This window comes from Sesamum indicum, linkage group LG7 (assembly GCF_000512975.1).
Source record: "Sesamum indicum cultivar Zhongzhi No. 13 linkage group LG7, S_indicum_v1.0, whole genome shotgun sequence".
Lineage (NCBI taxonomy): Eukaryota > Viridiplantae > Streptophyta > Magnoliopsida > Lamiales > Pedaliaceae > Sesamum > Sesamum indicum.
The window spans coordinates 5,941,918-5,956,215 of record NC_026151.1 but is presented as its reverse complement, the minus strand read 5'-3'; the positions used below and the strand labels follow the sequence as shown (position 1 = coordinate 5,956,215).

General features: G+C 31.0%; 1 protein-coding gene across 2 annotated transcripts in view; it reads left to right on the top strand.

The window, feature by feature from the left end:
- LOC105166389 (protein ENHANCED DISEASE RESISTANCE 2) overlaps positions 35–14,298 on the top strand; it is a 17,152-nt gene continuing 2,888 nt past the window's right edge. The window contains exons 1-18 of one of the 2 annotated variants that reach the window (XM_011085728.2): positions 35–430; positions 1,243–1,317; positions 1,471–1,524; positions 1,867–1,932; positions 2,687–2,745; positions 4,463–4,548; positions 5,559–5,678; positions 6,844–6,878; positions 6,952–7,052; positions 8,493–8,588; positions 9,080–9,144; positions 9,641–9,712; positions 10,163–10,333; positions 11,206–11,405; positions 11,722–11,788; positions 11,915–12,087; positions 12,654–12,755; positions 13,363–13,410. In XM_011085728.2, coding sequence (XP_011084030.1) covers positions 110–430; positions 1,243–1,317; positions 1,471–1,524; positions 1,867–1,932; positions 2,687–2,745; positions 4,463–4,548; positions 5,559–5,678; positions 6,844–6,878; positions 6,952–7,052; positions 8,493–8,588; positions 9,080–9,144; positions 9,641–9,712; positions 10,163–10,333; positions 11,206–11,405; positions 11,722–11,788; positions 11,915–12,087; positions 12,654–12,755; positions 13,363–13,410 — 1,911 coding nt within the window. In that variant the 5' untranslated portion in view covers positions 35–109. Of the gene's footprint in view, positions 431–1,242; positions 1,318–1,470; positions 1,525–1,866; positions 1,933–2,686; positions 2,746–4,462; positions 4,549–5,558; positions 5,679–6,843; positions 6,879–6,951; positions 7,053–8,492; positions 8,589–9,079; positions 9,145–9,640; positions 9,713–10,162; positions 10,334–11,205; positions 11,406–11,721; positions 11,789–11,911; positions 12,088–12,653; positions 12,756–13,362; positions 13,411–14,298 lie in introns of both variants that reach the window. The other variant, XM_011085727.2, reaches the window with a different exon arrangement.

Genomic DNA, 14,298 nt, shown 5'->3' with positions numbered 1-14,298 from the left:
TCCTGTCCCGTATAACTACTGCTCCCCGTCTCTCGCTCTCTCTCTCTCTTTCTTTCTCTGTATCCCTTCTCTCTCACAAGCAGAGGCACAGAGATTTGATTCTTGCAACATGGCTTCCGCGCCGGTGTTGAAGAAGACAAACAGTATCTCGTCGGAGAGTGGGGGATCAGAGTCTGGCTCCGAAGAGATACTGTCAGCGATGCCGTCCGAGGATTCAATCAAACAGAATGAAAGCAAAGACATGAGGAAGACTCGTAGCACCATATTGAGAAGCAGAAGCATCAACGGCGAGCTGTTTGAGTATTTCGGGTGGGTTTATCATGTCGGGGTCAATTCCATCGGCCAGGAATTTTGCCACTTCCGTTACCTTTTCATCCGGGGGACGTATGTGGAGATGTATAAACGCGACCCGCATGAGAAGCCCGGCACTGTACGTTTTCTTTCCCAATGTTTATCCTACGTGTGTTCATGTGTTTGCTTTCGTCCTTCTTGTTCGAATTCATGGTAGTTTTGTTTTGTCCAGAAGATGCACAAACAAACAGCTGAATATGATTTGATAACTGTGGCGTGGCCCTTCTTCAAAAGGCTAAACAGTTAACGATGAACCTTTTTCCTTAAAATACAAATATAATCTGATAAAAGAATTAAAAAAGTGAGATGTTCTATACTTATATACAATTATTAACCAGAATTTCATAATTAAGACTACGAAAAATTTGTTTAGGTCTAAAGTCTAAGATCCGGACGCAAAATCAGTTTGCCCGCGGGTTAATTTGTCGGAGATGGGTGGGCATGTGTTGGAAAACCAGAGACTCTGATGCCATGCATGCAATTCGTGTTCGGGCAAATTGTGTCAGATATTCGGCGGGCCATGAATCACGTTTTAGTTTCTAAATGCGAAGACCAACGTTTTTGTCAATTTTCCTACCACCAATTTTTTACACGTTCAGATAAAACTAATATAAAATTTGAAGTATCAATCATAACCAATCAACGTTCGCCCGATTTTAATTATGATATAAACATTTACTGGTTGTATTTACACGTATAATGTTTGGGCCTCGCATGGAAAATGAGCATTAGACTTTTTCGCATATTTCCTTCAATTGTTTATAGTTTGCGACTCACAGAATGCTTGAACTTCAAGGACTTAATTTTCCCTAATGCGTAGACTTGAATCAATGAGATCAACTTATTCAACATGATCATGTATTCAAATTCAGTCTAAAAAATTTGTTGCAGAAACCCATCCGAAGAGGCGTCATAGGACCTACACTTCTGGTGGAGGAGATAGGTCGTCGGAAAGTTAGCCACGGTGTAAGGCCTCTACAGTTCTTACACAGATCTTTCATTACAACCTCAGAAAGCTGTTTCAACTATATATATATATATATATATATATATATACGTAGTTTGCAAGACATGAGGATTAATTCATGCATGTTGATTTCCCTCTCAATGTTTGTGTAGGATGTTTACGTACTAAGGTTCTACAATCGGCTTGATCAAACCAAAAAGGGAGAGGTAAGTGATAATTTCAATATTATAAATGCTCTTTTCATTTGCATGCACTCAATCTTTATCACTAGCTATCTTTTCTTCTTTCTAATTCTTCGTCAAACCCTACAAGAAAAAAAACTGCATCAAAATTGACCAAATCTTTATCACTAGCTATCTTTAGACCAAATTGAAGAAACAGATTCGTACAGGATAAAAAATTTCACATCCCGATATTTACAGGACCAAAATTTCAATTTTCCACGTCTTTGGGCTCTTGCTTACTGTGCAGGCTCTTAATTGTTGAAGATATTGTAGTGGTTTTCTAATAGCTCACATGAAAAAAATTAATCTTTTGATTGCTGCAAGATCGCTTGTGCTACAGCTGCTGATGCTCAAAAATGGTTGGAAGCATTTGATCATGCTAAGCAACAGGTATCATATGAAATCACCTAATAATTTTTCATGTGTTTTCATTCCTTTTTGTGCAAGTTACCATACAAGAAATTTGGGTTTTCGATATGATTAATTACTATAGTTAAAAGTAAAAAAATATAATGAATACTAATTAACCACGATTGTACAAGGGTTATTAGCTGTCGTTTTTGTAAGCGGGGTTAAAACATTAGTTACAATTCACAAGAACTATGACAATTGTTTTGCTATAGTTAAAACCACGGCAAATTTTTATTTACTTTGATTAAGAAAAAAAACCTTATATTTCGTATTAAATTTATTTGGCCGTGGAAGATAGTATTGATTTGATAAAGTTTATTAAACCTCAGTGGTTTATATTGTAGGGAATCATCCAATTTCTTTGTTGTGTTGTAGGCATTAATTAATTCTTATGTCATTATTATGTTGTTTATTTTGACTTTAGCTAATTTGACATGCATGCACTACCTTCTGAACTTTTTGTTATGATTTTTAATTACAGAGCCTAAAAATTGCAAGAAATAGTATAATTAATTTTTAAAGTAGCAATATGTTTTTTATTAAACTACTTAATTTAGAGCGCATGTATTTCACAACTGTGGCTAATGTGTTGGATATGCCTACAAAAACAATGATTAATAATCTAAGTTTCATTTGTTTCAACATAAATAATAATAATAATTATTATTATTATTGAATCGTGATTAATTAATATTTATTATAATTTTTTATATTTTTTATATTCTGATTGTAGGTGGAGTACGAGGTCACAAGAGGTCGAAGTGTGAGAGACAGGCTGAGTATGGAGGATGAGTATGTTGTCTCGATTTTCTTTTTCTTCTTACCAAGTTCATCGACAATCCAACAAATTTCTTTCGAATAATATGAACTTCACATGAATTAATTTAAATCATGAAATTTTGAGATAATTAAATTCATTTTGATCCCTTGTGATATTGAAAAATTTGAAAAAATCTCCTATAAAAATTTTAATATAAAAGATCATTAATATGTTATGAATGATGACCCACACTACATCTTCGTCAATCTAGGCCTATTAAAATATACTTATAATATATCTATAATATATAAAATTAATATTTTGTATCGAAAAGCCTATTATTTATAGTCCGTTAAATATGCTCAATATTGACTTTAGTCTGATAATTATATCCATTTTTTATAAGTTTATTAAATTTCAAAATTGATGAAATTTAGTTTTTCGGTGGCCAAAATTTTAATTTTTAATCTAATAAATGGCATGGCATGCCAATTGGATATTTTTTAGAGGGTTTTTAGTTCTACGTCGCTTTAGAAAATAAGTTGTATGACATGTTGGATGTAATTATATTATATCAATTAATAAAAATAAAATTATTTATAAAAAAATATTATAATTATTATAACAAAAAAAATAAAATTTTTATAATTATAATTCATAAAAATAAAATTATTATTAAAAAAAATAATAATCAAACCCCCCAATCCCGCCCGCCCTTGCTCCCCTCGCCTGCCCCCCTCCTCTAACCCCCTCTGCTACCCCCTGCAGAGGGGGTGATAGCAGGCAATGACGACGCCGTAGCCTAGAGGTTGAGGGCGATGGCCTCACCCATTGCGCCATCGCCCTCTCAACAATGGGCAACTGCGTTTGCCATTGCTTAGGGGTGAGGGGTGACGAAGGGAGCGGTCGCGCCCTCTCTGCAGTAGCTGCAACGGTGAAGCAACCATTGCCTTTTTTGAAAAAAATAATTTCAATTAATTTAATTATATTTTTAAAATAATATTATATTAAAATATTAATATAATTATATTTACAAATAAAATAATATTTTACTATTAATAAAAATATTTATATATTATTTGAAAATTTTAAATTATATATAAATTATATCATATATATATATATAATTGGGTGCAACATTAAAATGAAAGAAAGAAGGGTAAAATTGTCAAGAAAATACAATTTTCAGACCCTACTTGCAGTCAATGCGCATGTATTACAACATCTGGCCTCGGGGTTTTTTTGAATTTTTTTTCATATCACAAGGGGCGTAATTGATATTTATTGTTTCATAGAATTTTTTTTTAATATTTTCAATATCACAGGAGCTCCCTAATTATTTCCCTTCTGAAAAATATCTCTTGAAAAATATGTTTCTATAATAAATTCACATAACTATCTTGTGTTAATTTTGATAAATTACATCAACACCCTTTAAAATTAAATTTAATTACACAAACACTTCTTACGCTATGAAAACTTACAATTACATTTCATGAAAATGCTATTATAATTTACGTTAATACCTCCTTAAACACAAGAGATAAACAAACCCCTCCAAAAAATTGCATATGGGGGTTCTTGTAATTTTGTAAAGAGATGAGTTTCTGTGTAATTAAACTTAACATGATGGGATGTATTTTTGTTGAAGATGATGCTTAAGGTTTCCATGTAATGATGTCTTTCAATGTTTGGTTCAAATTCTAATTTACGCTGAAACCCTAAAAAGATTGTGTTTGTTTTTGGAAGGATAAATCTTGAGGGACATCGGCCCAGAGTCCGGCGATATGCTCATGGTTTGAAAAGATTTGTAAAGATCAAGGGAGCAGATCAAGGCAAGTAAAACTAACTTGTTCTCTACTCTTCCCATTATTCATTTATTTGGGAGAAATCGCATTTTCTGTTTCATATTTTATCAGCCAGTACGGTTTCAATTCTATTGATACCGAATTTTTTAAAATAGTCTCAAAATTTGTAAAACTTCTTATTTTAATTCTTCTTCCAACTTTGGTTAGAAAATTAATAAAAAAAATCGTGTAAACACCACGTAGCCGTTACGTTTCAGAGTTGAGGGAAACAACCACGTGGATTGAAAATTATTATTATTATTATTTTATGTCAATTCTTTAATGAAAGTTGGTAGGATGACTGAAAATATAAATTTTTAAAGTTATTGGACTATTTTTGAAAATTTCATGAGCAATAGAACTAAAAGTATACATAATTTAAGTTATGGGATGAAAACTGCAATTTTTTCCATTATTTGCTAAAGTTGGTGACAACTAAAGGAATGCATTCTTATGTATGTGAAGTATTTCTGTCTTGCAATTACTTTGAAAAATAATTTTGTTCTTTCATTACTTAATTTTATTGAGCAAAATGGTATTTGTAATTATGATTCAAACAGCCAGTCGGTATACGAAGGTCCCTATTATATATTCTCTGAATATATATGTATCTCATAATAATAAATGATAACACCGATACAATGATACTATATGCAATATATCATGATATTATCCAATAAGGGTCAAATGCAATTTACTCCCTTATCATATGTAAAATAAATAAATGCCCCCTGTAAAAAAAAATAATTAATCACCCCCTATCAATGGTTTAGATAAGGGGTAATTTGCTTTATTTTTCAAAATACGGGGGTGATTTGCTGTTTTTATTTTTCACAGGGTTTTGTTTTCTCATTTCTCATATCACATGGGGATAAATGTTGTATTTCTCCCCATCCAATAATTTCTGATTATGTTGCGATTGATTTGAAACAATATCCACCGATATTATCATTAATACCGCAGTTCAAAACTATGCCTTGTGATGTGTTTTTGCACAGAACATGAACTGCTGCGCAGAGCCTCAAGTGTACGTTCCGATAAATTGGATGCGTATTTTGACGCGGAGGGCGGAGATGTCGTCGACGTGCACGAATGGAAATGCGTCCGTACGATCAATGGTACCTTTCTTTTTTACCCTTGTTTTTTTTTTTTTTTTTTTTTTTATTATTTTTTCGTCCGATCAATGGTTCCTTTTTTTTTTTCCCTTTTTTTTTTTTTTTTTTTTTTTTTAAATATCTGAATTTTTATTATCCTTTCCAACTTTGGACCGTGAGCTCTTAGATGTTTTCATGTTTAAAGCATTTACTAGTATTAATTTGACTTTTAATTAAATGAAATTATGTGACTCTTTCATAAATTCCATCATTAGAAGAATTGTGATAGTTTGTTTTGATTAATAATAATGATTAAAAATAAAAAAATTATGACAAATATTAATTAATTATGACTGTACAATAGCAATTGACAGTTTTATTTCTACATACAAAGCCAAAATGTTAAATATAACTAAAGATTATTGTAATTTTTCGGCCATAGCTAAAATCGTGGTAAATGTTGACTAATTATGACCAAAATTTAAGTTTTCACATTGATTTTATTTTACATGATAAATAGTATTAATTTATCGTAATTTTTAAATCGTAGTTATTTTTTTAGTGTATCTTGTTTTCGAAATGGACTCCGGATATTAAAATAACATGAAATCATGTGAAATTGCATAATTGATTAATGGAAAAAATCATATGCAACTCATGTGATTGTTATTCTTAAAAGTTATTCATTCTTTCCAGAATTTCAGTATATTGTTAAATGACAACCTCATTTAAAAATTTAAAATTTTTAAAGGAAAAATTATTTAACATTAATATCTTAATACGCCCTCAGCGCGTGCAAAACCTGCATGTGGGACCTTTAATTCTTTTATAAATGGGTGACAATGAGATTCGAACCCAAAATCTTTTATTTGGGTTGATTTTTGATATCTTGCTAGACGACTACATTATCTAAAAGCTCAAACTTTTAAAGGAAAAAAAAATTATTTAATATTAATAACTTAATATTCGTACTACGATGCAAGATTTGTCAAGAAGTTATCTAAAGAAGTATTACTTTGACTACGTACAATTCACAAGAATGATGCGTCATTCACTGTAAGGGCAAAATACAACCACCTCTTCTAATATTTGACGTAATTATGAACACTTCTTATTGTTCGAAAAATGACAAACTTCATAAATTGAATTATTTCATATCTCTAATGTTATTACATCCGTTGGTTTTTAGGTGTCCGGATATTTGAAGATGTGGCCAACTCAAAGGTACACTCTCCATCACAGTTACACTATAGTGTGTCCTTAGTGTTCTCATTACTTACCATTTGTTTTTCTTTAGAGTGGTAAAGGCATCCTGGTGAAAGCTGTTGGTGTTATTGATGCGAGTGCAGACACCGTATTTGAAGTTATCTTGAGTCCTGATCGACTCAAGAGATACGAGTAAGTTCGGTATTAATTAGGGTTATAATTTTCTGAGACTCGTAACTTAAGAGTTTTTGTTGGTGCTTTCACAATCGTTCATGGGATGAGTTCGAACGGGAGTTCTTATACATGAATTATCATGATTGCTCCGACTCGAGGTTCCTAGACGGCCTAAGAATAACTTTGATCTTGGCTTGCCTGCTTTTTAAATAGAAAAAATGCAAGCAACCCCCTTTTGATATAAAAAATGAGCAAATTATCCCCTTATGAACAAAACAAATAACAATTTACCTCCTTATATTTTTTAAAATACAACAATTTACCTCCCTATGTTTTTCAAAATGAAGTAATTTACCGACCTGTATAAGGAGGTAAATTGCTTTATTTTAAAAAGTATAGGGGGTTAAATTGCTATATTTTTTTTATAGGGGGATAATATGCTCATTTCAATATCACATGGGGGTAAATTGCTATTCACCCTTTTTAAAGTAAAGAATGATTACATCGTTCTCTCCTGTAATTTTTACGCAAACCCTCTTGGTTTGGAAATCACGTGCTCGTCGTTCTTGCTTAGTTTTTAGTACCATCAGCCCATTTTGATGACAATCTAGTGAAATTGACTATATAATCACGGACATTTTTATAAACTTTTCAAATGACCTCATATACTTTGTAATTATATATATCCATTTCAAGATTAAATTTAATTACACAAACAACTCATGCCCATTTGAAATGATTGTTAATTTATTTTTTATGTTTGCATACTTTGTCTATCACATGTTTTGTTAATTGGATAAGGAACCAATTCATTTATGGTCTCAATAAATTCATGTGCAAATGTGTAAAAAGAGAAAATATGTTGAATATATATATATAGGGAAAATTGCAATTTAAATCCTATAATTATAGAAGGGTGTTAATTTTCATCCTTTTGGAATCTGATTTGGCGATTAAGGATTGCAAGTTAAAAAGATTGGCATATTAAGCACAAAATTTTCGAAAAAAGTGCAAATCTGATTGGAATTCGGCATCTGCACCTCACTGAACGTGACCAAAATCCCGAATTCCTAGGGCTCATGTAAGGTGCGCATGCCACATTCTAGGTAGATTTGCAATTTTTTCAGTTGATTTTATCCATTTTTTTTTAATTGCAAGGCGTAGTCGCTAAATCGGATTCCAGTAGAGTTAATTTGCCACGTCTCTATAGTTATAGGATGAAAACTGTAATCTCGTCGATATTACAATTACCCCATGTAACTATTAACCTTAAGAGACGTTTTTCACAATTTATTGAGAAGTTACTAAATTTTAACAGCCAGACACGATCGTACTTTTAATTTTGAAGCTAATTAGGAGAAGGAATTTGTATAGTTATCCATAATAATAAAAGAGGAAAATGTAACTAATAAACCCTTTTTTTACAACTGAAAGAAAATATCTAATATCAGTTTATAGGTGGGATACATTAACAGGTGACTTGGAGTTGGTTGATTCTGTGAATGGACATTTCGACGTCGTATACGGAACATTTGATCGGCGTTATCTAACTTGGTAAGTTGATTATGCCTTTGATATAGTCTTCAATGTCAGTGTGATTATTAGTATTATTATTATTTTTTGATAAATTACATTAACACCCCTTAAAGTTAGGTTAAATTACACACACTTTTTATCTTTGAAGAATTACAATTACACCCCTTAAAGGGTATTAGCATAGTATTTTCAGGAGGTATTTGTGTAAGTTTTGCCTTTGAATATGTGGTAAAACGTTGGTGTAATTTTGCGAAAAGTAAAAAATATTTGCAAAATTAATTATAAGTACACTTCTTATTCAGAAATAAAAGTTTACCAAAACATACATTACACTTTAGGGAATGTACTTACAGTGTTGCATTCTGCAGGAATATTTATGTATTTGAATCTAAACTCACAATATGGTCGTATAATTTACCCTTATTTTTTACACCATATTAGGTATATTTTAACTTATTTTTTGAATTTGCATCACATTATTCATAACGACAACTTTATATGTTACACAGGCGACAATCAAAAAGAGACTTTGTCTTTTCAAGACAATGGTTCCGCGGGCAGGATGGAACATACAGTAAGCTCGCACTTTTGTTCCGAGTTGTATGAACAATTAGTTCTTTAAAACTATTTTTGAATTGACAAATTTGAAGTCGTAGATTTTCAAATATCAGTGACAATCAATTTGGATTTGTTTCGATTAATTCTAAATTAAAAAAATTTTAAATCTTTTAACTCTATTATTAAACTATATTATGATAAATAGTGATGAATTTTTCAAAATTTCCTATTATGGAATCATTTAAATTTTTTCTTCAAACTCATCAATTCAAAAGACAACTTATTATTATTATTTTTTTTTTCAGAAAACACGTTTTAGCATATGTGTAATTAATATTTTAAAGTCCTAAAAGTGTATATTGTTTTGATTTGAGATTTTTTTTTGAAATCTGTTTAGCTAATGACTTACATAGAAATAGTAAAATAGGCAAGCAATTTATGTTTCTATACTAGTTTGGGAAACTTACAGATTCATGATTGACAATTTGATGTACTCGCACTTACTGCAACAGCGATTCTTCAATTTCCCGCCGTACACAAGAAGCGGCCTTCAAGATCTGGATATAAGCGCACAAAAATCAATCGTAAGAAAATTAAATTCTGAACATATTAGATTGATTTTTTATATAACATTGACAGTTTTTTTATTGAGCTAAAGAATAGTCTGTAACTATCATTTATTCGATTTCAGTCCTCAAAATTACATCACTTACACTTTCAGTCCCTAAACAAGCACTTTTTTTTTTAAAAAAAAATTATGTGGGTCATTTTTGTCAATTGGCCGTTCAATCAAACCAAAAAAACATACGTAAAGACACATGGCAAAAAGTCAATTTTGTCTGATTTAACTATCAATTAACAAAAATGACCAAACCTATAAAAAAAAAGGTATCAGTTTAGGGACTGAAGGTGCAAATGGTGATTATTTAAGGATCGGTGGTGTAATTATGCCGTTCTTGAGCTATAATAATGCTGTCGTGTCTTCTTGACTTGTCATTTGACTCTTTCTTGTCGTTGTGATTTTTGATTTACAGCTTCTACTTGGGAGATTAGTAACTTGAGTGCATCTTCGTCTTCAAATAGTGCTAGATGTCTGGTGACTCAAACGCTAGAGATAAGCTCCAAAGGTTGGCTTAAATGGAGGAACAATCACTGCCCCAAGTTTGAAAAGACTGTTCCATATGCATTGTTGAGTCAAGTAGCAGGTTCCTCTTCTCTATTTCTTAAACTTTTTGGCCCCATCTTGTCAAATATAGCACCCCTAAAGGACTACAAGTGCAATTACCAGAATAATAATTTATAAAAAAGTAACACGTTTGGTTCAATCTATGTCAGAAGATGCAATTTTCACCGGGAGAAAAAGAGGGTTTGTTACATGTCTTTTTTATGCGAAATGGGCATTTTCGACATAATTTCGATCAAATGTGTGAATTTTAAATTATTACCCTCAATTATAAAATTGAAATTGGAGTTGACCAAACAATCCCAACCACAGTTACATGGTGGAAAATGCATTTTCCTCAGGTCAAACGGTTACTCAAGTTTAGAAAAATTGTATTTTTAGTCCCATATATTATGGTCTTTCTCAATTTAGCCCAATTTGTTACGATTTTCTCACATTGTATCCCATAAGTTCAAGATTTTCTAATTTTTAATCTTCACATGACTTTTTTATCCGATAATTAACGGAGAAGTCACCAGACTGTTAGTTCAAACATGTGGCCGACAAACGGTCCCGTAACTTCTCCATTAATTATTGGACAAAATAGTCACGAATGGACTGGAAATGAGAAATTTCTAACTCATGGGCTGCAATATAAAAAAATCATAATAAATTGGACTAAATACCTAATTTATGCGACAAAAATGCGATTTCCTCCTCAAATTTATATTACTATGACAGGATTTTGTCCAATCGAAACATATGATTGTCCATCCACGTATATTTAAACCTAAACATCTATTTAAGGAAAAAAGAAAAAGGAAACTATAGAATTACATATTTAACCCTAATAATAGTGGTTGTTCTTGGGGATGTTACTTACCCTTGATATATAATATTGTTGTGGAGATTCAGGTGTAAAAGAATACATTGGAGCAAATCCGACACTTAAGTTGGAGGAATCAACCACAAGTGTTCATTCAAAACTACGTGCATTGTCTAGATCTGACAGTGAATTTGAGGACACGGATGAAACAGATGAGTTTTATGATGCGATTGCTGCCAGTTCTTCCTCAGACGAGGACGACAGTGAAACTGACATAGAATTCGATGAGGTACTTACAACCTTAAATATCTGCTCCAATCTAATTAATTATTTATTTTAAACAATACCCATATTATTTTTTAAATATCGATTCGCTTTTAGTCATGTTAGTGTATAATTAACGTGATCCACTTTCAGTCCTTTTATTGGTTTTTGTTTTTAAAATAACGTCGTATTTATCTGATTACATGCACGCAAGTACTATACAACACGATAATTGATGTATATAACTACTTCATGAGCGACAGGGCAAAGTGAAGAAATACTGTTTACGTCAAGAGTTTGGGCAAACTTCACTAATTTTTATTTATTTATTTTTTTGAAAGGAGAAAAAGCTTCAAATTGAAAGCATTTCTTTGGGCTCGGCAAGTTTGTCGGCACCGCGGGATTCAGGTATTTGTTAAGTGAACTCATCATCTAAAAGTTTAAGTTATTAGAGTCGGGAACGAGTCGAGTACTGTTAGCATCGGATGCAATTACAAAAATTCTTATATATTCTTCATGATGTGACAATAGCAGCGGCTGAAAATAATGAGCTGGACTCAAACGAACCGGCTATGGATCTTGAGCCGAGTCAGTTTCGTGGGTCCATGAGGAAATCAAAGGATGAATCTGACAAGAACTGTTGGTCATCTCTTGATGGTTCTGGATTCATGATCAGAGGGAAGACCTACTTGAAAGATAGTACTAAGGTTGCTTCTTATATAAAATTTACGTACAATTTTAAAATTATAGTCGTAATTACAAATATACACTCTATTTAATCGAATATTTTACGCAATCATCTTTTGAGGTACGTTATACTAATTTCCTTTTCGGGAATGTACTTGTAATTTTACAAATTACTAGGAATGTTTGTGTAATTAATCGTAATTACAAATATAATCTGCATGTATTATGTTTTTGGATAAATCGTATTGACATCCCTTGACATTAAATCTGATTACGCACAGACACACTCCATTCTTGTTGCAAAATACAAGTACACTCATCGAGTTTGTAGTTGTAATTATAACTACACTTGCTATTTAGTGGCAAAATTTTACAAAAACATCTCCAGAGACACACTACACTCTCAGAAAACGTACTTATAGTTTTTTACGAAAAATAGAGAATATATGTCTGATTAAATCTAAACCCAGAGCAGATGGATGTGATTTACTGTGTCTTTTTTGTAGTATGTACTGTTTCAATGGAGAAGTACAATTCTAGTGGAATTAATTCAACTAACCACCAAATGTATTTGTCATAATTTCAGGTAAAAGGTGGAGAACCACTTCTAAGGCTCATTGCAGTTGATTGGTTGAAGGCAGAAGATCCTCTTTCAAAGGTTGCATTGCATCCTAAAAGTCTTGTTCAGGTGATTATTGACAAATTATTAAAAAATTATTACTATTAGCTACAATATTAATAACTATGGCTAAAAACTATAGTAAAGAACTATTATTAATTACGATTAAATAAAATCGATGCAAAAAATTAGCTTTTCCACAATGAAAATATTATTTGTCATAGCTATGAGCTGTGATCAAAACATTTGCCATGAAATGTTTTAGTCAGCCTTGCAAAAACTACATCTAACAACCGTTGTGTGGCAGTGGTCAATAACTATTTGCTACGACTATTTATTATTATTATTAATCATGACAATTAATCATAGTTCAATGCGATAATTCTTCTAATGAATATAATATAATTATAATTATTATTTATTGTTATACTATATGTGTATCATTGATTGTCGTCAGTGACGATTTCATGCACAGATCTTTTCATTAATTTTTGCTCGTAATAATTTTAATAAAATAATTTAAATTATTAAAACCATGAAATATATGTAGTGATGTAGAGATTGATAATATTAAAATTGTCATTTGATTAATTTTGTCCTAATTTTCTCCTTTTAAGTAAATTTAAATAAACTTGTAGTAATATTTTTTGCTCTCTAATATCATTTCTGATTGCAGAGTGACCTAGGGCAAAAGCTCCCATTTGTCCTTGTCATTAATCTTCAGGTTTGTTCTTGATCTATATGTATATATATATATATATATTTGTATATATTTTTTATTCTTGCCTTCTATTTTTTAAGCAAAATTGCATTTTTTGTGGCACCTGATAGGGTCAATTTTTTCACCTTCACTGTACGTAAATTTCAAATGATTTCAAAATAGAATTTTTTCTACACATTTAGTCCTACAATACAATTTTCACAAAAAATAGATGAAAAAATCACGTGTCCAGCACATGGTCATCATTTTTTGATGAAAAGTGGTTCTTGAGACTAAATTTATTGCAAAAAAAAAAAAAAAGAAAATCAAATTTTGGGAAAAAAGGTGAGACCATCCTATTATATGGGATGAAAAACCCAATTTTGCACCAACAATTTTCGTCCCACAGGATACGAGGGCTTACACTTTTATACCAATATTTATTTATTTATTTATTATATTTAGTCCCAAAAATCACTTTTCTTAATAAAGACCACATGATTTTGTCGTCTACTGTTTGATGAAATTGGGTTGTATGATTAAATGTGTTGACAAAAATTCAATTTTCATTTTAAAATTTGCTTAAAAAGCGAAAGATCAGAATCCCCGATCCTAAAATGAAAAGTACCTATTTTTATGGAAAAAAGAAAATGCAAAGTCCCTATTTTTTATGGAAAAAATGCATTTTGTCCTTTTATGATATTGATAATGTGCAAAAATCCCTATATTTATTTTTTTAAATTAGAGCAAAATTACCACCAAGAGAGGGAGTGTAGTACACCCACCCTCTTTGCGAATTTTTATGATTTCTAAAGATAAAAATTCATTTTCTATATATATATATACACACATAATATATTAATATTTATATATAATATTAAATATTTATAATAATATATATAATTTTATAAT